The 25669-nt window shown below is 41.0% G+C and overlaps 1 protein-coding gene across 1 annotated transcript in view; it reads left to right on the top strand.

Moving 5' to 3' along the window:
* The window catches only part of NAALADL2 (N-acetylated alpha-linked acidic dipeptidase like 2), a 550593-nt gene that overhangs the window by 179318 nt on the left and 345606 nt on the right, over nucleotides 1-25669 (top strand). Inside the window, exon 4 of the mRNA XM_065411094.1 lies at nucleotides 8025-8175. Within this exon, the coding sequence (XP_065267166.1) occupies nucleotides 8025-8175 (151 nt within the window). The remainder of the gene's footprint in view (nucleotides 1-8024; nucleotides 8176-25669) is intronic.

Genomic DNA, 25669 nt, shown 5'->3' on the forward strand with positions numbered 1-25669 from the left:
CCTTTTGGTATAACTCGAGACTCATTTTGCAGTGAGGCCATTCTCCTTTGAGCTAGGCTATCTTGAGAGGAGTTACCTCATGTGAAGATAACTCACGTTAAGTCTGCTATGAAGACATACCCATTTTTACAGAATGTGACAAGTGGCGAGTGCAGCAGCATAAACTGCTTGGGGCAGGGATTTTTTTGTTTGTTTTGTTCTGTGTTGTGGAGCCCTGTTCCAGGACTGGAGTTTCTGGGCACTAGTGCAATACAAATAATAAATAAAATAATCTTACCTTCCTGTATATAAGCGTGCCCATACTCGTAATTGTATGTGGTGCGATTCTTTCTAGTACACCAGCAATACTGAGTACTACTAAAATAATTAAATAAGAAAGAGGTCTTGTTTTTTCTCAGAACAGCAGTCTGAATGATCACAGTGATGAAAGGCACTTCTCAGCATTTATAAACTGTGAAATGCACTTGAAAGTTAGTTTGTTGGTTTTTTTAAAATTAAATTAGTGTTTTGAGGTGTAATGTTTGTGCTAGTCATTTTCCAGAAGAATGCCATCTCCTGTGACACCAGAAATCTGCTATACAAGATTGTAAATCAATATGCAGTGCTTGAATATGTATCTTTGTTATGCTGTACAAAGCACACGGGATCTTTTATTGAGGAGAAGGCAAAAATGCCGCATTTATTGAGAATACAGCAGTTAGCACATGCTTTTCAGTCATACACATACACACACACAGAGTCCTGCCAGTTGATGTTTATAGTTACCAGTCCAGAGTCTGGATTAATCTAGTGGCCAGACAGATTGGTCGCAGAGGGGAGCCGGGCTCTGTCGGTCGTGATCCGATGCTCCTGGAGTGTGGCAAGCGAACCCAAACCCCATGGCAAAGCACCCTGTTCTTATGATCTTTTTTCTCTGTTGAAGTCTATGGATTTTGCTGTGTCAGTTTCTGACTGGTTACTTCTTATTTGGTGTAAACATTCCAATACATCTCCGAGAGGGTCATCCTGTCCTGGTTTAGATTTAATCAATTGTCCTTAGGGGTGCCAGTCTTCACCTCAGGGTTGTCAATCTGCCCTTTCTTCATTATGGATGCGCATTGATGGTGTTGTTAAGTCTCTTCACTCCTTCTTCCTTGACCATCTGGCTATAACAATGGCCTTCACACCTTATCTTTTCCTGATGCATACATTCCTCATTCACACAAACAGTCTTTTACAGTTAAAGGTATACAGCAGTTTTTATGTTGAGCAAGAAAAGGCATTGTAAATTAAGCCTTCCTAAATCTTATAATCAAAACAATTTACATTGGGGCCCGGGCCTTCAGTGTTCCTCTAATCTCCTTAACAGAGACACAAAACAAGATCCTTTCTAAACCTTAAAACAAAGAAATGTATATTTAACTAGAGTACCTAATTTGTAATACATATAGGAAACCATAGTAGAAATTATAACGTATCCTAAAACAAAAGGGTGACCATAATCAGTCATAAGGATTGTTCTGGTCTGTCATTCCTTTCTGCTATTCAAAAAGGGTGGCTGATAGGATAAAATCAAATCATACATTAATTCTCATAGTACAATTATAAAATCCTGCTCCGACATCTTGTGTACGGTATTACATGAAAAATTCTTCCATTGGAAATATGAAATATTTAACAATAACAACAGGGTTGCTTCTGATATTTATCCTGTAGAGCATCAGTTCTCAAACTGGGGTCTGTGGACACCTGGGTGTCTGCAAGGGTACTCCAGGGGGGTCCGCAAGTCATGTCTGGGGCCACCGGTCCCACTGATCAACTCCTCCCCCTCCCTCCCAGTGCCTCCTGCATGCTGCTTGAACAGCTGTTCTGCAGCGTGCAGGAGGCATTGGGAGGGCGGGGGAGGAGTGGGGATGGGACACGCTCGGGGGAGGGGGCGGAAAGAGACAGGAAGAGGAGAGGCAGGGGTGGAGCGGGGGCGGGAAGAGGTGGGGTGGCAGTGGGGCCTGGGGCTGAGTGAGGGTTGTGCACCCCCGGGGAAAATTAGAAGCTGGCTTGGGGGGTCCATGAAAAATTTTAAATCAAAATGGGGGTCCTCAGGTTGCTAAAGTTTGAGAACTGCTGCTGTAGATAGAAATAGCAGGGGAGATGGGAATCAAAAAATAAGGTGGTGAGGGGAGAAGGGGACAGGGAGGAGAATAGGCAAATGGGCTTTGATACTGCAACTGACTGTATGTACAGAGAGAGCCCTGCTAACTTCAAAGGGGATTCAGATGAACACAAAGACATGTTCATGAACAGTCTGTTGCAGATTTGGGGCTTGCATGAGTCTGGTCATACTTTATATTAAGGTTCGATTTATAATTAGGTTATTAAGAGTCAGTGATGATCAATAGCTCTTCTTATAAATGGTTTATCAATTGTTATAGTGCACAACAGGTCAAAACATGACATCTACTGATGTGCTCATGCATACTACTCTTGACTGTGACATGCTTATAACATATTAACCCTTTATAAATCCCTTACAGAGGGAATCTTAATATAACGTGTGATTTAGAGTGAACTAAAGTGACCAGAGGTCAGGTGCCCATTGTGGTTTTATTATTTAGTTCAGTTTATAACATGCCTGTGATGGGGTGTATAAATCCTGCACCAGTGAGAGAGGGGTTACAGAGCTGCTGTGGGCAAGGCTGGCCCTGCCCCTCTGACGCTGTCCATCATGTCAGGAGTGGAATAAGGATGTAAAAGCAGGCAGTTCCCAGCAGTTGCTGTGCATAGGGAAAGACCAGACATGAGACTACAGCTCCCAAGGGAGAATCTTGGAAGCTTTCAGGGGAACTGCCCTCAGGGAGGCCATTCACCAGCGCCCTCTCCCGCCCTGCCCCCCACCTACAAGGAGACAATAACCCTGGTATAGTTTGGCAAATTTCCCCTTCAAACACAAGTGGACTATTTGACTTAACTTGTATCACCAAGACCCCTATTTAGGCAAACGGGGCGGGGGAGAGAAAGGTTTTTTCAGTATCCATACAATCCATCAGCATCCTGAGAATTATGACAAAGCCACTGTACCACACACAAAAAGGTGTGCATCCGTTATCCTAGGCTCCTTTGACAAAATTTAGAGACAATTCCATTAAAACCCAGCAGTTATCCCACAATAAAACCCGCCCTAAACCCAACCAAATAAAGCTCCCCCACCAAACCAAAACTTTTCCCAACACTTCCCTGTTCATGGATCAGCTTTCTCATTCTCCAAAGGCCTTTGTAAAATGTTAGGCCTTTATTGCATCAACAGCCATTGATTCTCTTAACTGTGCGCTGTTGCCAACTTGCCAGTGAAAATCAGGGCTTGGGAGTAAGAACTCTTGGGTTTCATTCTGAATTCTGCCACTGATTCACTGTATGACTTGGGGCAAGACAATTAAGGCCTAAAAGTGAGATTTTTTTCAAGAGCTTTCAGTGTTAGCCCAACTGTGCTCCAGGCAGTTAGGGCAACAGTGAAAAATCCCAATGTAAAGGTCCATCTTTTCTGTGCTTCAGTTTGTTCATCTTTTTAAAAGAGTATAGTAATTTGAGCTGGTTAAAATGTTTTTGTCAGAAACTGTTAATTCATGAAAACAGGAACTGTTTGCAGGAGAGGGTTGGTTTCCATAATCTCCCAAACTGAAAAAAAAATTGAAAATGTTTTTGAAATTGTTGAAACATCTTGTTTTGACATTTTCGAAATGAAAAGTTTCATTTTCTGGTTCAAAAAGACTTCCCTCCGCCCCCATAATTTCACTTATACAACCTCCTTTTCTCTGTAACCATGGCAGCAGCAGCAGCTGTTGCATTGTGTGACTACGACCTATGCAGCCTTTCTTAATGAAATAGAAGAATTTAATATTGGAAAAATATATTTAAAATGTAAAGTTTTTAAAATACGTTTCAAATAAATGAAATGACTTTGTACATGTTTACTGCCTTTTCTATTTCTATTATTAATTATAATAAATGGAGAGATGAAGGAAAAGATGTAACTGGAGAAGGCTATGGGCACTGAGGAAAAGAGGCATTTGTAATTTTAAACACACTGTCAAACAACTTGGCTTTTAATGCTGCTTCTTTCTCTTCTCAATGATTGCCTACACCATTTATTATCTGGATGACTATCTGAAGATGGAAGTAAAAACAGGAGGCAGAACATTGCAATAGCTAACTGACATGCAACTTTCTATTATTGCTCATTCATGACATTTTAGGACTTTCACCCATATTAACCCTTTAAAAAACATCTATTGTACTCATTTAAAACCTGATTCTGCAAACTCTTATTCATATGAGTTGTCTTTATTTAAGCAGATAGTCCTACTGTCTTCCAGAGGTTACTTATTTGAGTAAGATTTGTAGGATGGACTATGATGTTACACAAAACTACAGTAGAGTTGCACCTTTTTACACAACATCTGAATTTGACCCATGGTTTGGAAACAAGGGCTAAGGACCATATATCATTGTAAGCTTAGTATTTGCAAAGAAGGCCATTAGAATACAGCAGTACGCTGTAGCTAAGAGTGCACACTGGATTTTCCTGTCTTTTAGGGTTACCATATTTCCACAATCAAAAAAGAGGACACTGGGAGGGGGGAGCCCCGCTCTAGCCCCACCCCCGCCCTGCCCCGCCCCCATCCACTCCCTCCCACTTCCCACACCCTGACTGCCCCCCTCAGAACTCCCAACCCCCCTGCTCCTTGTCCCCTGACTGCCCCCTCCTGAGACCCCTGCTCCTAACTGCCCTCCAGAACCCCACCCCCTACCTAAGCCTCCCTGTTCCTTGTCCCCTAACTGCCCCCTCCTGAGACCCCCCCCACCCTAACTGCCCCCCTAGTACCCTACCCCCTACCTGTACCCTGACTGCCCAAAACCTTATCCACACCCCCAGACAGACACCCCCCCCCCCGAACTCCCGACCCATCCAGCCCTGCTCCCTGTCTCTTGACTGCCGCCTCCAGAACCTCCCTGCCCCTTCTCCGACCCCCTGGCCCCCTTACCGTGCCGCTCAGAGTGCTGCGGAGCGGCGCGCTGGGCAGCGGGGAGGGTGAGCAGGGGGAGGAGCTCCAGAGTGCCGGAGGCCCGATGTGAACGGCCAGCCGGCGATCTGCGAATGCAGGGAGGGGGAGGGAGAGAGAGGAGGGGAGTGATTTCAAGCTGCAGGGGAGAGGAGGGGGAAGCGGAGGACGGGCTCTGGCTGCCAGAGCCCCGTGCGAGTGGCAGGATCCGGCCGGCTGCCCTGTCAGCCGCGCGCGCTCTGCATGGGGGAGAAGTCCGGACATTTACAAATTCCCCCCGGATGCTATTTTTAACTCAAAAAAGCCGGACATGTCCGGGAGAATCCGGACGAATGGTAACCCTATATCTTTACTTAAAAGCAAAGATAGATGTGAACTAGTTTTGAAGCTTGAGCCAAACACAGAGTGTAATACCACAGAAATAATAAAGCCACGCCACAAACAACTGTGCTAAAGTCCAACATTTAACAAAGCAAAAAGTAAAATAAATAAATGTACCCAGAGAGAAGTGAAAGGGGGAAAAAAAGAAAAGGCACAGGGAAACAGACAGTGAACCACAAGATGGAGAACAGTTACCATACTATAAGGTCTCAGTAAAACAGGATGTTGCAGTCCAGAAAGCTAATACACTTGCAATCACTCCTGACATCTTGTAATAGCCACTCAAAAGGCCATTGACAATGTGCAGTTAGAATGCAGGGCTGGCCTTAGAGGTGGGTAATCAGGGTAGTCACCAAATTGCTCAGCTGTTTTTTGTTTGTGTTGTGTTTTTACTCAGCCACTCAGTGGGCACTAAAAACATTTTCCACCCTGAGGCTAAAACACGAAGGGCCAGTGTGAGGTTCCTGGAACAGATGTTTTAGAAATAGATCCAAATTGTGCATATTGAGTAATAATTTTGAACATTTATCTATTGTATATATTTTTGTTAGTGGTGATATAAAATATATAATAAGAGAAATGGGGGCTGCACTTTTAAGAATGGGATGGGGGAACACTGAGTGAGCTAATTCAGCGTAGAGCGTTCAGTGTATCTGTTACTGCTGCAGGAGGAGGCTGGCCTGTAGCTGGGCACTGAGGAGGTCTCTGTCTGCAAGAAGGTCTTAGAGCAGAAGGTTTGAGTTCCCAGAATAAACAGTGTTCTCTTTAAAAAGCAGAGCCTTGTGATTAAGAGTGCAACACCAGCTTTGGTAACACACCTCTCAAATGCCGGAGTGGCCTCAGACATAGAACAGGTTGATCGGTCCATTGCTGATATACAGGGCTGTGTGGAGAAAGCTCATTCTGTTTCCTGGAGGAATTCAATATGTTGACATTTGTTTTTTATTCCAGTTCAGAACAAAACCCCAAAATTTCATAATTCTCTGCAGAAGGGAAAGCCTGAGGGTCTCCAGATCAGAGACCATCTGCATGGATGGCTGCCTTGAAGCTGCGGACTCTGAGAACCCTGGCATTCCTAGCCCCAGTATAGTTCACCTTGCTGGCTGACCCCAAGCTGTGGATCCTGTAAGCCCAGGCTCCTCAGCGGTGCAGCTGGTGAGCTGGCAGGAAAGAAGGCAGGTTTCCAAAGCTGTCTCATTTCCAGACAAATTTCACTGAAATTGAACCATCTCTACAGATTGTTTTGATTTCGACAAATTGGCAAATTCCAAAGACAATCTGTTTTGTCGATTTTTTTTTTTTTTTTTTTTTTTTTTTTTTTTTTTACGAGCTCTACTGATATGCTCCCATAACTTTTCCCAGGGTAGTCTCCTCTTTCCATCATTTGCCATTTCACCTGTCAGAAAAACAACCCAGTAAACCCCATGTCAATCTTCCTATTTGCAGAGCTGGTATTGGGATGGAGCTTGTAGCTGTGGTCCACTTCTGAGGCCTCCAGGGTGACCAAATAGCAAGTGTGAAAAATCGGGACAGAAGGTGGGAGGTAAAAGGCACCTATGTAAGAAAAAGCCCCAAATATCTGGACTGTCCCTATAAAATCGGGGCATCTGGTCACCCTAGAGGCCTCACACTGACCACCTGAGCCCATGCCCCTCACCCTCTTCAGGTTTCCACTTGGTGATGTTGCCAGAAGTCAGGTTGCCTTTCTTTTTCAAAAATCCAAGTAGGATCACTCCTCAACCAGCCACCTAATGCACCAAGAAGTTGGGAAATAGACGGTGTGCTGGATGTGCTGCTGATAGATGATGTGCTGGATTATAGAGGAGCTCCTTGTTACATTTTTAACAGCCCATTATTGAATCTCTAGAGTAAATTAATAGAGACCGTTTTAGTGGAGGCCTGATTTATCTGGGCAGAAACAAATCTGTTTACATTGTGATGCCTACATATTGGCCACTGGAAGACTTCCCCCCCCCCCCTTTAAATGAAAGGTTGAAATTTGCAGCATTTTGCATCATGCTACACTACTTTGGAGAGACTAAAAAAAGTAAGAGCAACATTTTTTTTTTCTGAACCAGCATTTCCCCCCCCAGTTTTCAATATTAACTGTCAGTTTATATATCAACTCCTAAGTGCACATAGTATAACCCTCTTAATATATAAGCAAAAATGAAGTCTAATTTTCAAAATGAAGGGATTATTTTTATCTACTCCAGTTATTTAAAATATGACATATAATTGACAAGGCCCCAGTTAAACTATGCGCATAAGCATTTGACTAACTTCTACATGACTGCTCATATGCTTAAGGTTAGCCATGTGCTTCCATACTTTGCTGAATCAGGGCCTAAGTGATGTAGTTACAACACAATACTTTGTCCATAATTTAAATGGACTTTAGGTTGATATTGTCAGATCAGTTCATTTCATGTGCTGTATAATTTATGTTTAAATGAGAGCTTATTTTTGCCATTATGCTTGGAGGTAAATGTGGGGAAACAGAGTTAAATCACTTTGTTTTTCTTTTCTTCTTTTTTTAATATAGAAGCTACTGTGTTGTGGTGTCAAAGCTTTTTGTTAATAGTCACCTTTGTTTCTCTGTTTCCTCAGCTTTCTCTGTTAGAAGAGGCGGGGTTTGGAGGCATCCTTCTTTATGTTGATCCTTGCGATTTACCAAAGACTCAAAATCTTAGTGATAAAGCATTCATGGTTTCCCTAAACAATGGAGGAGACCCATCGACACCTGGTTATCCCAGTATTGGTAAGTACTATTCTAGGTCTGTCCAATTAAATGGCATTTTAAATTTGATTGTAAATAATACATGAGCTGAAACAATAAGCCCAATCCTGACCTCAGGCACAAACCCTGAGTGAAAGGGCTTTGCACAGAGGAGCAATATGGTTGAAGGGATAGAATCCACTCTCATAACCTAGATGTAGGCTATAGAGTTGTGTAACTGGCATCCAAAGGCTACTGCAGACTCTTGGTAGGAGTAGGTGGACTACATACCTCCTTATGCTGGCTTTTGTCAGTACATTCACACTCTACCATTAACCCTTGTAGAGAGCCACTGTGCAACAATTCTCTTCACAGCTCAATGGTTTGTGTTGAATTGGGCTCTCCAGGATCTGTCCACCACTAATGAAGCAATTTCCATTACATACTGGACTTTGTGCTGGCATGTTGTGCGTGGTGGGGGCATTTGACTTTAGATGTAAGTGCAGTGTAATCAGAAAAGGTTATAGCAATGATCTCTTGTACAATCTTTGCCCATAACACTTTCATATGATATACGTTCTACTTGCCTAGTTTCAATTCTACCAGAACGGATCTGGTCATTTCAGCTAATGAACTTCTGCTTTGTTAAGTGATAGGAGGGCAAATGCATTTTTTTGAAATATCTGAAATAAAAAAAAAGATGTTAATTAAACATAAATGTTAGTGTGCCACAACAATGGTTTTGAAAATAATTTCTACCTGCAGCATATCAGACTATATGTTCTATTTAAAATCTTTGTTCTAGCAGTTCAGTGAACATGTGTTCTGCCTGTCTGCTATCTTTTCTGCTTTCCAACCTTCTTTAATATCTAGCTAGATGGAAAAAATATTAAGAATCATGCTATGAGTTTGTGACAAGGCTTCATCAAGAATATTTGGTCCAGTTACTAACACAGACATCTTAAGGCTGACTCGAATTGGCACTAAATCAACTGAGGCAATGCTGAGATGCTTCATGACTAGAATGGCAGAAAATAGAAATATTGGCCTAGTTGTCAGAGAAGGGTGTTAGCTATTCACATCATGAAATGCCTTGACAGCTCAATGGGAAAAGAATTGCACATTTTCTCAGTGTCTCACTATACCTGACCTAGAACTGCCGTGGGAACTACAGAAGTAAATGTAGCATTCTTTGAGCTTTATTCTTAATCATTTCGTGAAGAGTGGTCTGTTTATCAGTCTGGCTGACTGCATAACATTTCATTTACGCTACATGAAAAATAAAATTAATTACAACTGATACGCTGATAGTAGGATGCCGGGTTATTGTCTAAACCTTATTTGTTGTTTTGCTGACAGTTACACCAAATCCTCTTTTGGGTTGTGTAGATTCCAATCTCTAGTTTCAGGGGGGAAATACAAGAAAAAAAGCTGATAACCTTAACAGAGGAACAGAGAGAATTAAGTAGGTTGATGATTTGTGCTAGAACCTTAATGTATCTTGCACCTGTTTTTAAGTCTCTAAACAACATTCATCAGCAGCAATAGGCTATCATGTGTCTAAAGTATTTGTGATAATCTGGATGCAATGATAAACTGAAGGGATTCTGAGGAGAACTCTTGGGATCTTCTTGTTAAAAGCTGTGTCACCAAGTGGTAGAGCAAGTTGGAATGGTTTCTCTGTCTCTGATGGTTTTCACACTTCTCTGAAGACCAATAAATCACCCTGGCGAGAATTAACTTGTACCTGGGCTGTATACAAATAAGTCTGAAAAGTACATGTTTTACCTTTGTAATATCACATGTCCGGTATTTAAAATAAAATCTTGGGGACAAATACTCAGGGTTGTCCAGATGCTTATCCCTCTTCCCTGCAAGCACAGCACATACCCCCTGGTAAATTGAGTTTATCACAGACTACAGGCGGGGATTTTTATGGAAGCCCATGCTTAAAATATTGGCAGCACATCATTGTCTGGAGGATACCATCTGCACTTTATCCATTGCCAAGGGGAGAGTGTAAACTGTTACCATTACTGTCTTGGGATAAGTGTAATCTGTAACACACATGAGATAGATCAGAAAAGGAATGTTCTTTGGTGAAAACTTCAAAATCTGTAAAGGAAAAAGAGGATGGGGATTTTAATGTAATTTGTAACTGAAAACCGATGAATCTTACAGCACACTTTATCCCGTTTTAGTAGGAAACCTGTAGACGTATGAGTGATCCAAAGGTAATCATTGTTTAAGCAAATCTTTGCACGCTACACCCGTCACTGTACTAAATGACATGGGTGCAAAGTTAATAAATGTCCTAATAAGACCTACATAATATGTACAGTGTCCAGATCAGCCTCTTTCTGTTTATAGTGAATCTTCTTTTCTTACCCCCAAAATAAATTTCTCCATGGCCTCAGAATTAGAGCTGAATGAATGCTTGTGTTTTTTAAGTATTATTATTATTATTATTATTATTATTATTTAGAGGCTGAACTGAAAACAATGGTGGGTTTTAAATTGAAACTGAATTTTCTTGGTTTTTTTGTTTGTTTTTGTTTTTGTTTTTTTTGCCAAAAGGATCAAATGAAACATTCTGTTCGGTCCAAAAAATCATTTTTTTTTTCATTTCAGATCATTTTGGGGGGTTTCCCAACTCTCTCCCATTGTGTGTGTGTGTGGTTTTAAAAAATATTAGCTAAATTTCTAAATGAAATACTGTTTTGAAACAAAAATTTTGAAATATTTTGTTTTGAAATGGCGGAAAGTAATCCTTTTGCAGGGCCGGCTCCAGGCACCAGTTCAGCAAGCAGGTACTTGGGGCAGCCAAGGGGAAGGGGCGGCACGTCCGGGTCTTCGGCGGCAATTCGGCGGCGGGTCCCTCGGTCCCTCTTGGAGGGAAGGACCCGCCGCCGAAGTGCCGCCGAAGAAGAAAGCGGAGCGGTGGAGCTGCCGCCGAAGTGCCGCTGATCACGATTGCGGCTTTCCCCTCCCCGCCCCGGCCGCTTGGGCTGGCATAAACCCTGGAGCTGGCCCTGTCCTTTTGACCTGTTTATAAACCAAAACTGCTCACAAAATTTGGATCGAATTTGTGAAAAGTTTCAGTGTTCCAAAAGTACATTTTTGATGAGTTTACTATTTGTGGGGAAGAAAGTTGTCCCAGCTCTACCCAGAATATTACAGTGGTGACTTTCCCAGCATCATTTTTTTGAGGTCAATCACCACTTTTAATAGGATTTATGTAATTGATTATACTAGACTGCTGGGCTCTCAAAAAATTCCAACTCAAATCCGGCTCTTTTATGAAGATGGAGACAAAATGCAGAGCTTCAGTATGTGGATTACTTTAGGATGTACCAATAATGATATGCTGGGTGAGGGATGAATGTGCCTCATACCTGTAAGTGGCACAATCCCTTTATCTGCCTGTAAAGGGCAACCAACACAGCTTGGCAAGGAGTCGTCCAGGTGCTCCTCTATAAAGATAGCTACTGCCTTGTTTGCATCTTTTGGGCCCTTTACTAGGTCCTTGGCTTCTAATTTGACATTGTTAATCTTGGTTCTGCTGCTTCTCCACTATGACAGCCATGGGATAATCCTCTTGGCCTTTGTCAGCCTCTGTCCTCTCTGCCTGGTTTTGATTTTCAAGGACAGTCTCTTTCTCAGGAATCTTTCTTCGAGTCCACATTGTGTCACTCTTGAATTTGAGGGGTTCAATGCTCGGCACTCAGACTTAGGAATCGGGGGCTAAGGAGCCCTGCAGTGGAAGAAACATGAGATCTAGGGAGCTGTGAGGGCTCTGGGGACATCAATAGGCAGGAGGGGGACCATAGGAAAGTGCATTACAGAGAAGCATGATGAGTTTCCCTTCTCATTTTTTGCATTTTGACTTTTTGAATGCTGTACTTTCTCTTGCCCAGCTTGCTATGCCAGAGATATGTTTGGTTTTGCTATTGCTGTACTTCAGAGTCATTTCAAACCAAATCTGGCTTCAGACAGAAAAATGGTTCAGTAAACGAAGATACGGACAGAACCTATTTGTCAATCTTAGTATGTAAATAGTAAAGTGTCCTCGCTATGAGCAGGAAGAACCCTGTGCCTAAGATAAGGCACTCAGTAATAGAATTCCTGTCTATGCAGTGGGGGAATGGAAATTATATCATGAAGAATTCTTCAGAAAGCATGATAGAAACGGCTATCAGTTTTAAACGCTGAAATATAACAGTTCAATGGAAAAAATCCTACTATATTGAGAGGAGTATCCAGTGTAATGTTCTTTTCAAGAATTTCACAGAGAAATTATAGCACTAAAGAAAATAGATATAAACTGTTCAGAAGTGTTCTGTGCTTCATATCCCTGTGCACAGCTAGTCATGTGAGCCATAAAACAGGTGTGGGAGCGAAATCAGTTATAATAAAGCACAAGGCTTGTGTGCGTGTGTGTGTGTGTGTGTGTGTGTGTGTGCACGTGGGGCTAGATTGTGACGTGAACGACTCGTGCGCAGAGGTGTAAGGCGAATTAATACCTACCACCTCTTATATTCTGCATGGGCTACCTAGACCTTAGGTATGGGCACACAGGAGTAAGCAGATGGGAAAGGAGAGGGCAGGGAGGGTCTGTGAGTGACTGATGCATTGACTGAATTTCCCCCCACACCCAGTGAGCTGGTCAGTGCAGCTGAAATGGCACGGGGTGTGTGTGTGACATAATTTGCAGCTGGTATAGGGCAATGGCAAATAGCTCCCCCATGCGCCCACTCGCATAAGATCCCACTCTTCTCACATTAAGTAGTACATTACTCCTTGATTTCAATGAGATTGCATGCATAGTGATGTGTTACATAAAGTGATTAAGGGTGGTAGAATCCGTTCCATCATTTTCATGGAATATCCTGTCTGAGCATTCCCAGTTACTGATATCTTCTATCCACATTACTGGAACAACATGGTTTTCTATTCACAGAATAGGTACAATAGTCACCTTTGTTGTTCTCTTTCCTCACCTTTCTCTGATAGAAGAGCAGGGTTTTGAGATGTTCTTCTTTACCTTGATTCTTCCAATGTACTTCAACTATGGCCAGGAAGGGACCCATTTGAATTGAGAGAGCAGTTTAATTTCCATGTCTATTCAGTCTTTGACCTCTCTGGCCAGCTTTGTTCGTTAATAATCTCAGCAGACACTTGAACTCCTGTTCCATGGGTAACACCACATTTTTTTTTAAAATGTCGTTCCAAAATCAAATGAAACATGAAATTTTGAAATTCCCCACAGAACAGGAATTCCAAAACTTCATTTAGGAAAAGTCAAAATGACATTTCATTTTGACCTTTTTCTAAATATTTTTGAGGCTTCTTCTGATCTGTCCAGGGCCCCGGTAGCCTGCCATGTGGGAAACGGGGCAGCACAGGGAACCTAGGAGCCAGGAATTCTGAGGATCTGGGAGCTTTGGGAGCACTGGCTCTGGGACAATTTACCCGGCAGGCTGCTGAGAAGTTAGGAGCCGGGGCTTCCAGACTCTGGGCTTCTCATCAGCATACCAGGAGGGCTGCTAAGGAGCCAGGTTGGTGAGCTGACAGGATAATACCATGCATGGTTCCATCAGAAACCTGCCTGGTTTCTGTCAGAATATTGTAGAAATCAACACCTTCCTCAGAACATTTCAGTTTTGATGAATGAGCATTTTCTGACAGAGAAATGTTCTTCTGGAAAATTTCTGACCAGCTCTATTCAGAGAAGTGTCAATGTTGATGATGGTGGTTTTCCTGTTGTTATTTTGTAAATACATTCCGGACACTTATCATGTAGTAGGAATTGGGTAGTAGCACCCAAATCATTGTGAATGGAGAACTGAACAGCATGGTTTACAGAGATGTTTATTACTGAAATATAGCACAGTATATCTTCATTACTCACATTCTTTTAGTACCTGCCCTTTTACCATACAAGCAGCAAGGGAAAGTAATTAAATTTAACAGAGCAACATCTTCCAAATAAAGATATAAAGCAGGTGTTGTTTAAACATATGAGATCAAATCCTGTAGTCCTCAAACAGAACGTAGATAAAACGTTCACTGAATTCAAGGATTGCATCATTTGGGTCATGGAGAGGAAGGATGGTGTGAGCAGGTGACATCCACACCCTGCTCCAAACAGAGTTCACACAGCTTGTTGCCAGTCAACACTGGCCCATTCAGAAAAGGAACTCAAAATAAAACAATACAAAATCCAGCCCAAGGCTTATCCTCAATTCTGTATGCTTGCAGGCTTCCTCTGTGAGGATTATTCAGCTCGTAATTTAGGACTTCGCGATAGCCTCTCGTGCCCACCTCCCCCCTCTCCGCCTTACATCTGGGTTGGACAACAACCCATTTTAAATGGAGAATTGGCAAAATCCATTAAATATAATCTGGCAGAATAACAGGGTTGGGTTTTCAGGCAGATATTGTCAGACAAGTACAGATAGTGCTGTGGCTTGAGCACAGGACTTGGAATCAGTGTTTCTGGATTTCACCTGGCATTGGCCACTGTTGGAAGACAGGACACTGGGTTGGAAGGAGCATTGTTCTGATCCAGTATGGCCATTCTTATGTTCTTAATTGTTTCTCTGCCCCTGCCTGTGTGACCTTAAGAAGACACTTCTTTTTCTCAATCTGTAATAAAGGGAAAATGTGGGTCATAACAGAATTGTCATGCATAAAAACTTGCCAATTGTGTTTCAGATAGCTTCACCTCTGTGCTTGCAGTATTTTTAGAGAATATTGCAAGGTTAAGATGCTTTTGGTATGTAAGGGAGAGATTCTCTCTAATCTTTATATGGGTGCACAACTGGAAAGGAGGGAGTAAGGGGCCTCTATTCCTTATTGTCACCTACATAAATCAAGGACAGAATTCTGTCCTGAACGCTTCTAAGGGATCCCTCTGAGATGATCCTTCCCTTTTTATGTGTTACATTATATGCAATTTGCCCTCAGGTACATTTTTAAGCATTACTATTTATTTTACTACTTTGCCTCCCCGTGGTATTGCAAGACACTGTTCATTGATTTAAAAGCTCTTTGAGATTGTCAGGTGCTATGTAAGTGATAAATATGATTCATTATTAATAATAAATCCACTCTCTATTTTCTCCTTACACAGCTGTTATTTCAAAATGTACTGAAAGCTGCCTTAACTTGCTCTTACCATTACAATAAAAAGCCATTTTCCCAGAAAATTCCTCTACTCCAGCCCATAAGGCATCTTGGTACTATTCACAGGAGCCTCGTTCTCTAAAATACTGTGTAAGAACATAAGAATGGTCATACTGGGTCAGACCAATGGTCCATATAGTCCAGTATCCTGTCTTCTGACAGTGGCCAGTGCCAGATGCTTCAGAGGGCAAATGAACAGAACAGGGCAAATTATCAAGTGAGCCATCTCCTGTCATCTGGTCTCAGCTTCATGCAGTCAGAGGTTTAGTGACACCCAGAGCACGGGGTTTCATCCCTGACCATCGCGGCTAATAGCCATTGATGGACATATCCTCCATGAATTTGTTCAATTCTTTTTTGAATCCAGTTATATTTTGGCCTTCACAAAAACATCCCCTGGCAACAAGTTCCACAGGTTGATTGTGCGTTGTATGAAGAAATATTTCCCTACGTTTGTTTTCAACATGCTGCCTATTAATTTCATTGGGTGAAATGGTTCTTGTGTTATGTGAAGGGGTACTAACACTTCCTTATTCAATTTCTCCACACCATTCATAATTTTATAGACCTCTATCATATCCCCTCTTAGTCCTCTCTTTTTCAAGATGAACAATCCCACTTTTTTAATCTCTCCTCATATGGAAGGTGTTCTATACCCCTAATCATTTTCATTGACCTTCTGTGTACTTTTTCCAATTCTTATTTATCTTTTTTTGAGGTGGGGGGTAACCAGAACCACCTGCAGTATTCAAGGTGTGGGCACACCATGGATTTATATGGTGGCATTATGAAACTTTGTCTTATTATCTATCTCTTTCTTAATGCTTCCTAGCATTCTGTTAGCTTTTTGACTGCTGCTGCACATTGAGCAGATATTTTCAGAGAACTATCCATGATGACTCCAAGATCTTTCACATTCAGTGCCACTTTCCTCCTTCCCCCAAGCCTGACCTACTCTGTCATTCTTATATATTTTGTACCTTAGTATTACCATGTCCTATTGATTATCATCATTCCACCAAGTTTCTCTGATGCCTATTATATCAATATCCTCATTTAATGCCAGGCATTCAGGTTCGCCCATCTTAGTATTCAGGTGTTTAGCATTTGTATGCAAGCATTTATAAAATGTGTTAGTATTTAATTGTTTGCCTTAATCTTCTCCTCTTTAGTAGTATATAGAATTTCTCCTTTAATAAATCCTCCCACAAGGGATGTCTCTGTCTGAACTGTGGGCTCCCCCACAACTGTTGGCTTTTCCCCAGCCCTTAGTTTAAAAACTCCTCTGACCTTTCATAGCCCACTGTACTTTAGAGACACTATGTAGCCCTAGTGTACTTTAGAGACTAGCAATATACCTCTCACAACATTTCAAATCTAAAAACCCCAGTTGTTTCCCCCTTTTTAGTTGCTTTAAAAGTAAAAGTTGCCATTTGCTAGTGAGGAAGTTACTTTTCCCCCCTTTTGTTTATTGTTTAAATATTTTGTACCCCATTACTCCTAATGAGGTTGGAAACCTGAGGTTGCATTAGGGAGGAAAAAGTTCAGCTTTAATTGAATACGCACATTGCGTGTGAGCAATTTGTATTCAAATAAGGCCTGATTCAATGCTCACTGAACACAATAGATAGATTCCCATTCATTTCTATGGCAGTTGGATACAGACCTATGGGGAGAAGAATAAAAGTATTCATTATTTCAGGGCTCGGGACATTAGACTGATCTTCTCAGGTGCCTAGCACCCACAGATTGAAGACAATCCGAGCTGGAGGTGCTCAGTACCTCTGAGTATCTGAGGCATTAATTTTACAGTGTAGAAACAAAGAGAATTGTTATAAATCTTGATAATTTAGAAATCCACAGATGGGGTAGCCAGAGAAAGGCAGTCATTATCTCAGAGAATGACTCAGCGGTTCTAAAAGGCTTAAATATGAGAAAACACGTAGATACTCGTCTCATCTCTCACAACATGCAGATACCATGAGCTCTTTAATACGAGTGGTCAGAGGGAGATTGCAAAAGGAACGAGCTCTAGATTTTAATAAGTAGACAGTATTTTTGCCTGTCGTTTGTAAATGAATTTTCTTCCTCCATTACCAAAGCCTTTTAGTTAGTTTTTGCAATGAATTTCCTGTCTTACATATTGATTGTTCATGTTCCCTCTGTTGTCTTCTGGTTTTATAAATAATGTGGGTTTTTTTTAAAAGCTATACAGTGCCCTTTGACTGCACTGCTTGAGACTGAAGGCATGTTAGTGCAGTCATTGGCTATGGGCATATCTGTTAATCTTCAGTAGCCAAGACAGTATATTTAATTTGCAGCGCTGGTGTCCCTGTTTTTTAATTTTAAGGGTCTCAAGGAAATCTTTACCACTGTGGTATAAACTTGAGTATCCATTAACGGTTTAGGACTGTGTCATAAGGGCAAGGCTAGAACTGATGTGGGACTTAGATGAGCTAAGCAGGTTAATTAGGAAAAAAATATTCCAATGTATTTGCTTTCATTTTAAAAAGATGAACATTGCTTTAAAAAGGAGGAAAAATAAGCTGAACTTTAAATTTAAAAGCCATAGAGTGAATGCAAATGAGCTTCACCTACAATAATTGTCTCCTGTGCCATCCTGTTTATGCAGTAAAAGAAGCACAAAATAGATTGTGCTAATTGCTATAGAATAAAGCCCCATACTGTACATACTCCAGCTGGAATGTTCATCTTTTGTTTTCTTGTTCTTCTCCATCCTTGAAATTTTTTTTACCCATGTTCACCTTATTGTGGAACTGTAGCAACAGTTGTAGCAACAGTTGTGGAACACCCGGTGCACATCATAAAAAGCCCTTGACATTTTCAGCCTTAATAGGGTGGTATTGTTTAATTGAGCTCAGGCAATTATTCTGCAGTATTTACATAGGACCACTTGGAATGTGATGCATGCAATTATATGCCGGCTTTATTTGTAGTGAGTCCAATGATTCTGTAGGTTTAGAGACTTGCTGCTTTGTACCTAAGCTTGTCCTCACTGTCTTCTGCTTTGTGATATTTCAGTTATTTGAAGCAGCAAGTTGAGCAGAAATTAACTAGAAAGCAGCATTGTCTAACAATGTCTATCATGCACATGCAAGATTACCTGTTCTAAGGTGTTTTCTTGTAAACCGTTATGATTTGTACACAATCCCTATTGCTCTTACTTGTTTGTTCTTTCAAAGAAGTGTATTTCACAAACTCAGCTTTTAATATCAACATAATTTTTCTATCGCATATTTACCTTTTCTGCTGTGTGAATAGTTTGAAGTATTTTATACAAAATCTGTGTTTACAAGTCCCCTAATGACATCAGAGGAATGACATGAGGAAAGCCTCAATGTAAAATTACATTTGAGAAGTAAATTTCAGAACAAAAGCTTATAATTGATAGAGTAATTCTATTGATCTGAAAGAGCTATATGTCATTTCCAACTAGTAAAGGCAAAAAAGGTATTTCCAAAGATTTTTTTCCCTTTTTGGATAGTTTTTAAAATGTAATTAAGAAATGCTTTATAACAGAGAATCATACATTTTTCAGTATGAAAATGTAGATTCATATTTATTTTAAATGCTAGAAATAGATAAAGTGCTACGTACCCACTTGGTTGTATGATTATGCGATATTTGGATCTGTTCTCCCGCAAATGCATGAAAATATTTATGAATGAATTTTAACAGCACATGGGTCCTGATCCAGCCCCATTGTGTTTACTGGAAAGACTTACGTAAACTTCAATGGGTTTGGGTTCGGGTCTATACTGTGGAAAGAATTCTTAATTTTCCCTGTATACATGCTTTGCATGCAGCATAACAGAATATATTAACCTAATGATTCCGAGCAGTAATAGCAAATGCATTTGAACTTATGTCATCCATAAATTGTATAAATCCAGTGTTTGCCACCAGCTGCCACACCATTGGACCTGATATACCACTATTATTTCCTATTTTAAGTATATGAAGGTACTATGGTATCTCATACAATGTGGTAACTTTTAGGAAATATTGGCTTTTTAATAGTCATCACTGTAGGTAAGTGATTAATGGCCAATAGTTTTATATTAAATTATTGATCTGTAAAGCTAATACAGTCCCAAAGTGTATTAAGAACGATGGCCAGCATTTTCAAAGTTGGAGGCCTAAAATTGGGGACCTAAATCCACATTTCAGCTGCTAAATAAGTGGCCTGATTTTTTTTTTCTTGTTTTCAATGTGAGTTCAGACGTTCAGAACATCTGAAAATCAGACAATTAATTGGTGTGCCTAATTTTAGGTCCCCAGCTTTGAAAAGGTTTCCCCACATATAGTATACAGATATTACTGCATCTATCATTGCATCTGCTCTAGTTCTGGACTGAAACATGACATCTACTGAGCAGCACATAGTAAAATTACGCTATAGTTCGGCAATAGTATTATGCAGTTATATAGTATTTTTCATCAGTAGAGGGAGGGATGTTACAAAGGTGGGTAAGGATTATTATTCCCCTTTTACAAATGACACAAGGTGAGAAAAGTTAAGTGACTTGTCAAAGGTCATGCAATAGCTCATTGGCAAAATAAAGAAAAGCAGCTAGATCCCATGCTCAGCCACTAGATGACAACTTACCTCAGTTTAGAACAGAAAGTGAAGAAAAATGTATCCTGTTATGAAGCTGCACCAGAAATTTAGCTACACACCCAAGAATGTTTGTACCTCCAACAGCACAAGGCCTAGGGTTTCCAGACGTCTGGTTTTCAACTGGAAGGCCTTGTCGAAAAGGAACCCTGGCAGCTACGGTCCAGTTGGCGACGCAGCAGGGCTAAGGCCGGCTCCCAGAAGTGGCTGGCATTTCCCTCCAGCTCCTACGCGCAGGGCAAACATAAGTTATTTGCAATTTCCTGTTTTATTTCAGCTGGAGAATGTAGTTCTGTGTCTCTGTTTGGGGCTACGTGAAGCTATAAATGCGGTGCGCACCTAGGCTCACCGAAGCAATTCAAGATGGGACCTCTCAGCAGCATGCAGGCAGCAGTGGCTTCTTCAGTGCCTCTCAAGCCAAGAGGGATCTATAGTAGGAGGTGACTATCTCTTTAGATGGATACTTCCCTAAGGTATCTGAGACATTTAGTTCTATAAGGAGGGACTGGAGAATGGAGTGATGAAGACTAATTCTATAATGAGCACCCTACAACTGGTTCCTCCTGTCCTCTCTACTCTGTGTCTTTGTATGAGACTTCAGCAGTCGGCCAAAATTAGGGTACCCATTTAGGTTAACCCCATCACTGCTCTTCTCCCACCTTGGCCTTCTCTTCCTCAGCAGTGGATCACTGTGTTACAAGATTGCCCTCCTCTCCGTCAGACAACCAGGAGGAGAAATCAGCTGACCTATTCTGCATTCCTCAGCAATGATATTTGCCACCATTTTCAAAGCTCATGTCTCCCTAGTGAGACTAGGCAGAAGGGTTGCACTTGTACAAAAATGTGGTGTCAACAAGCTAAGACGATGGAATGACCTCTTTTCTTTGTTCTCGCCATTGGTGGACATTGCTTGAACACGCTGGGCCCAGTTCACCATTGCCTTGCACCTTGCAGCCATTTTACACAAGGGCAAAGTGAATGTAAAAGTTTACCTTTTTGATGGGGTAGTGTGTTACACTGACTTTGCACTGGTGTAAATGACAACTGGAGATGTAAAGCAATGGTGAAATGGGCCTGCTATGGCTATCAACCTAGCTGTATATGTGAACTTCAGTTACATGGATACATTTGCTCATACAGTTCAGTGAAGAGTTGAACTCTGCCAGATGTTCAGATGAAATTGTACAATGTTCTTGGACACAGGGTGCTAGGAGGCTGGGACTGTACAAAGTGTCTCTGAGGTGCAGCAAACTTAACGCCTGCAAGTGCACCTGCATTTGACTCGCAGGAAGCAATCGCTGGAAAGTCAGCTGGCTGATTGTTTAGGCAATTAAAGGTGTAATTAGATTTATAATTGAAAATTTGCCTTGTGTAGCCTGAATTGAGCAAAGTAGAATAAACCAACCAATCTTTAACTCAGCTTGATCTTTGTTCCAGCCCATTGCTAGCCATGCTCAGCAGCTATTTAAAAAAGATAATACTACACCGTTCCACTTACAGACAGACAGATACTCCCCACTACTAAAACAATTCATCTCTAGGTGGGGATATGAAAACTGCTTTTTTCATTACACAAATACCTACTATCATATTATATGCATAAAGTCACAGAGGGAAATTAGATAAAGGCAACATTTATCATAATATTCTTTTTTTCAATCTTCCCAACACAAAAGTATTTGTTCACTTTTCACACTTCATGTAGTGTCATGTTTCCCCTGTCTACCTCCTCCTCCACAACAAGTTTTATCCCATTGGGAATGAGAAGAGCAGGATGTAGTGAAGGGTGGGAAGCATTTTTTATTGGGCACAGCTCAAAATTCTGTTTCACTGGGGTGATGTGAGAAGCTGAAGAGACAAATTCACAGTCAACGATCTCCACACAATTCAACTCTGAAGCACATATAGCCGCGTGGTACTGCTCCCATTCAGTCGGACCAGGACAGTTCCCATCATCAGTACAAGCTTGCAAGAGTACTTAGTACAAGGGTTGGCATAAGTTTTGAGAGATGGAAACATGAACATTTGAGAAAAGAGTATGCTCCTCCTTCTGTCCCCTCAAATCACCTGGTGGTTGTTTTGTGCCATTGTAGAGCTTCCAGGTGGGGAACAGGGAATAAGGGGACAGTTAATAGGAGATAGCGGCGGAGTTGTTCATTGTGCACTTCAAGGGAACTTTTACAAGTATGGGGAAAAAACCCTGTTAGAATGAACCACAACAATGTGAGTTGGGCCTGAACCAAAAGAGAAAACGGAGTAGAGGAAATGACAGTTTAAAGAGTTTGATCTCTCAATGCCTTGGAAGGGATCCCTTATGAGATGATGCTGATCAGTGTTCGCCGTGTGATGTGCACAAAGCGAGGTTGGGAAATAATCGGTTTCTTGCAAAATGCTTTTGTTTCCTGACACGTTTTTCATGTGCAAAAACTAGGCCATGAGAATGGTTTGAATAAATTTTTGAATCTATGATAGCTGTTTCATTTTCAATTAGAACACGTATGAGCAGAAAATGTCTATAACTTCAAATACCTCTTATGTGTTACTTTTAGGTGGCTGACAGGTGGGTCTATTCAATGAGTAAAAAAGAACAAAGCCTCTTGGGTTATTTAAAATCCTTGTTGAAGTCATAGATGTTTTAGAATAATAACATAATGATTTGCATATTTATTTAAAATTGTATGCTATTGGGACTTCACTGTACAAAATATGTAATGAACAAATGCTTGTGCTGTCTATTTGGGAGGTAAAATTTATGTCTTATAACAGATGTCAGCTAAAGTTGTCATTTTGTGACAGTACATTCCTTTCTAATATAACATTCATGACAACGAGACCATTTTTAGAACAGCTGGGATCTACTTGTGTTTTAGAGCACCTCGAATCTTTATGGATTCCCAGAAGTCATGCATCTTTCAGCTTTTCCATTGCATAATTTCCACCAACAATTTATTTCAGGCCTACAAAGGATTTTCAATAATATTCTACCATTCAGACAGAACTGAACCAATATTGCCAAGCCATTTTTTTTTTTTTTTGGAGGGGGGAGTGGCAATCTCTAACTGTCATGTTTATGGTTAAAAGCTTTTAAGTAAGTCTCTAGCTCTAATGGTTCTGGTGAACAGCTTGAAAAAGTGATCTGAGTGCAGTCTTAAAAATCTCTCTGTTTCTCTCTCTTTCTATGTCTATAAACAGAATTCAGATAAACAACTTGAAATGTGGTTTTTTTTAAAACACCTCATGATTTTTAACCCAATTTTATGATTTTTTGGAGCCTGACTCGTTGTTTCTGACTGATTGGTGTTGGCAATACAACAAACTGAAGCACAGAAGGAAAGTATTCTTGGGGCATATGAAAGCAAGACCTGCACCTTTCCTAAACTGGCCAACATCATTGTCCTTTTGTTGGTGTTTAAGTCTCAGAAGTGCCATCTCATTCCCACCCCCAAACCCCAAAAGAGTATCAGAAGTATCAGTGAATGATCATTAAATAGGAGCAGAGATGATGCTTGGCTGAGAGAATAGGCACAAGCCCTGCACATCACTAAGCTGGAAACATATAAGTACATCACTTAAGCCCCATTCTAAGTCTGTGGACTGATTCAGCAGCGAGTGGGGAGAACAGTTGCTGTCACCAAGGTCTTTGCCTCAGGTGTTTGTGTAGAACAAGGAATTAGAATAATTTAGCATGATCAGAAAGGAAACAGAAAATACTCCTGTTTTGAGTCTCAGCCCAGTCTCTGAACCCTGCATGTGGTGCCTTCCCAAAGATCTTGGGCCGGGTCCTCAGCTCATATAAATCAGTGCAGTGCCAGTGAAGTCAGAGGATGATAACCTAGCGCCTTCTCTCTGTCCATTCAGAATTCTTTTCCTCTGTGCATCTGAAGAAAGGGAGGGGGAAGCTGAGCTATAATTAACCCTTTGTTCACTAGGGACCAAGCAGAGCCCCTGAACCCCGTCACACCCAAGTTAAAGGCTTAAGTGGGCCATAGAGCTTTGTGTTGGCCCTCCACATGGGGGGATTTCACCCACGTTGGCTATATAGACGTGCACTTCCCAGAGTGTGAGGATTTACCCTCTGACTCATTTAGCCAGCCAGTAAGTCTTAACCACAAAGCTTTGATTTGAAAATTATCTTAACATAGGATTTAGGTACAGCTTTCAGCTGCTTTCTAAGTCAGGGAGTCAATTTGCAAATCTGCAAAAAGATTTACAGATTACACCATATATGTTAACACAGTGATTTTGAACAGTACAAATCCTTACTTAACACTTGACATACACGTTACTTGTTCCTAAGTCAGGAGCTCTGTGATCACGGTAAGGCTTTCCTTTGCATTTTAATATCTGTCCTTTTCAGGTCAGGTTCTGTTTTTATGATTTTGTCCTGCAATGCTTACATTGTAGAAGTTACTTCTTCGAGCCTCCGTTTTTCATCACTTCCTCAGGACAAGAGGGTTCCGAATACTAACTCTATCCATTCACTCAAGTAGAGAGAGAAGGACGATGGAATTTATCCAATAAACGTACTGTTCAGGGCAGTATTTCTATTCTACTCCACTGCCCCCCTAACAAATACAAAGAGGGAGTTAAAGAGGAAATGAAGTGACAGATCACAACTGGGTGCTAAGCATAACACCTACTCCTGCAGTGTTTGGCCACAACCAGTCACTCACTGTTGCTTAAACAATTGTTTTGTAATTTTTTGGGTTTTTTTTACAAAACTAATGACAGCAGAATGACAGGCATCATTTATAGCACTTAAAGTGCTGTTGTGGGTCTTCTGCTGTCTTTTTATTTGGCAAGAAAGTAATACTAGTTATATTTTTGCATTTTGTTTTGAGGCTTTTGGTCCAATGAATCAACACTATAATTAGAGGATCCTCAGAATGGGAGTGGGTCAAATGCATGGAAGACATTAGAGAAATTATAGGCCATGGCCCCAGTAGTTCAATGTTTTTCACAATATATCTACAATAAAGTTTTAAAAATCTCTTAACCTCTATTTAAAACAAATAATAAATGGAAGGTGGTCTTGTGGCTAGGGAGGTGGACTAGGACTCAGCAGATCCCAGTACAACTTTCGGCTCTGCCACAGACTTCCATTGTGACCTTGGCAAAATCAATTAATCACTTTGTGTTTCAGCCCCCATTTGTTATGGCTTGTCTACATGAAGATGTGTTGCATGACCATGTGTGACTCTTCAGCTGCAAGGAACCTGCTACTGCGCACTAAAAATTCCGTAGTTCACTTTGACCTACTGCTGATTGAAACATCCTTTGTTAACTTTTCCTCGTTATAGATTTTAAAGTGTAAATAACTCGATGCTATTAGTGAAAAACATTTCCTGATATGCATATTATAATGTAGCGAAAGAACTGTGGTCACAAAAGTGCTGCCATGCAACCAAATTGTCATCTGATCATATGCTGGTTGCTCACTATTGCTATCTGCAAATGCATGCTATTCCATCTCTTGGATGATGATTGCGGGATGAGGGAAGATTTGGTCCTGAATTTCTTGACTGCCTTTCCTTCTGATTCACCTGCGTTTGTGTCTGTCATTTGCAAACCGGAGTGTGCAGCTAAGTTCAGAATAATTTCAATCTGACAACCAATTCTTGGTGGTACTGATAAAATTGAATATATGTGAACTATGTTAAGATGGAAAGAAAGTAGTCGGATGTTATACATGCCATAAGGCCCAAGAAT

Source organism: Emys orbicularis, chromosome 9 (assembly GCF_028017835.1).
Source record: "Emys orbicularis isolate rEmyOrb1 chromosome 9, rEmyOrb1.hap1, whole genome shotgun sequence".
Taxonomy (NCBI): domain Eukaryota; kingdom Metazoa; phylum Chordata; order Testudines; family Emydidae; genus Emys; species Emys orbicularis.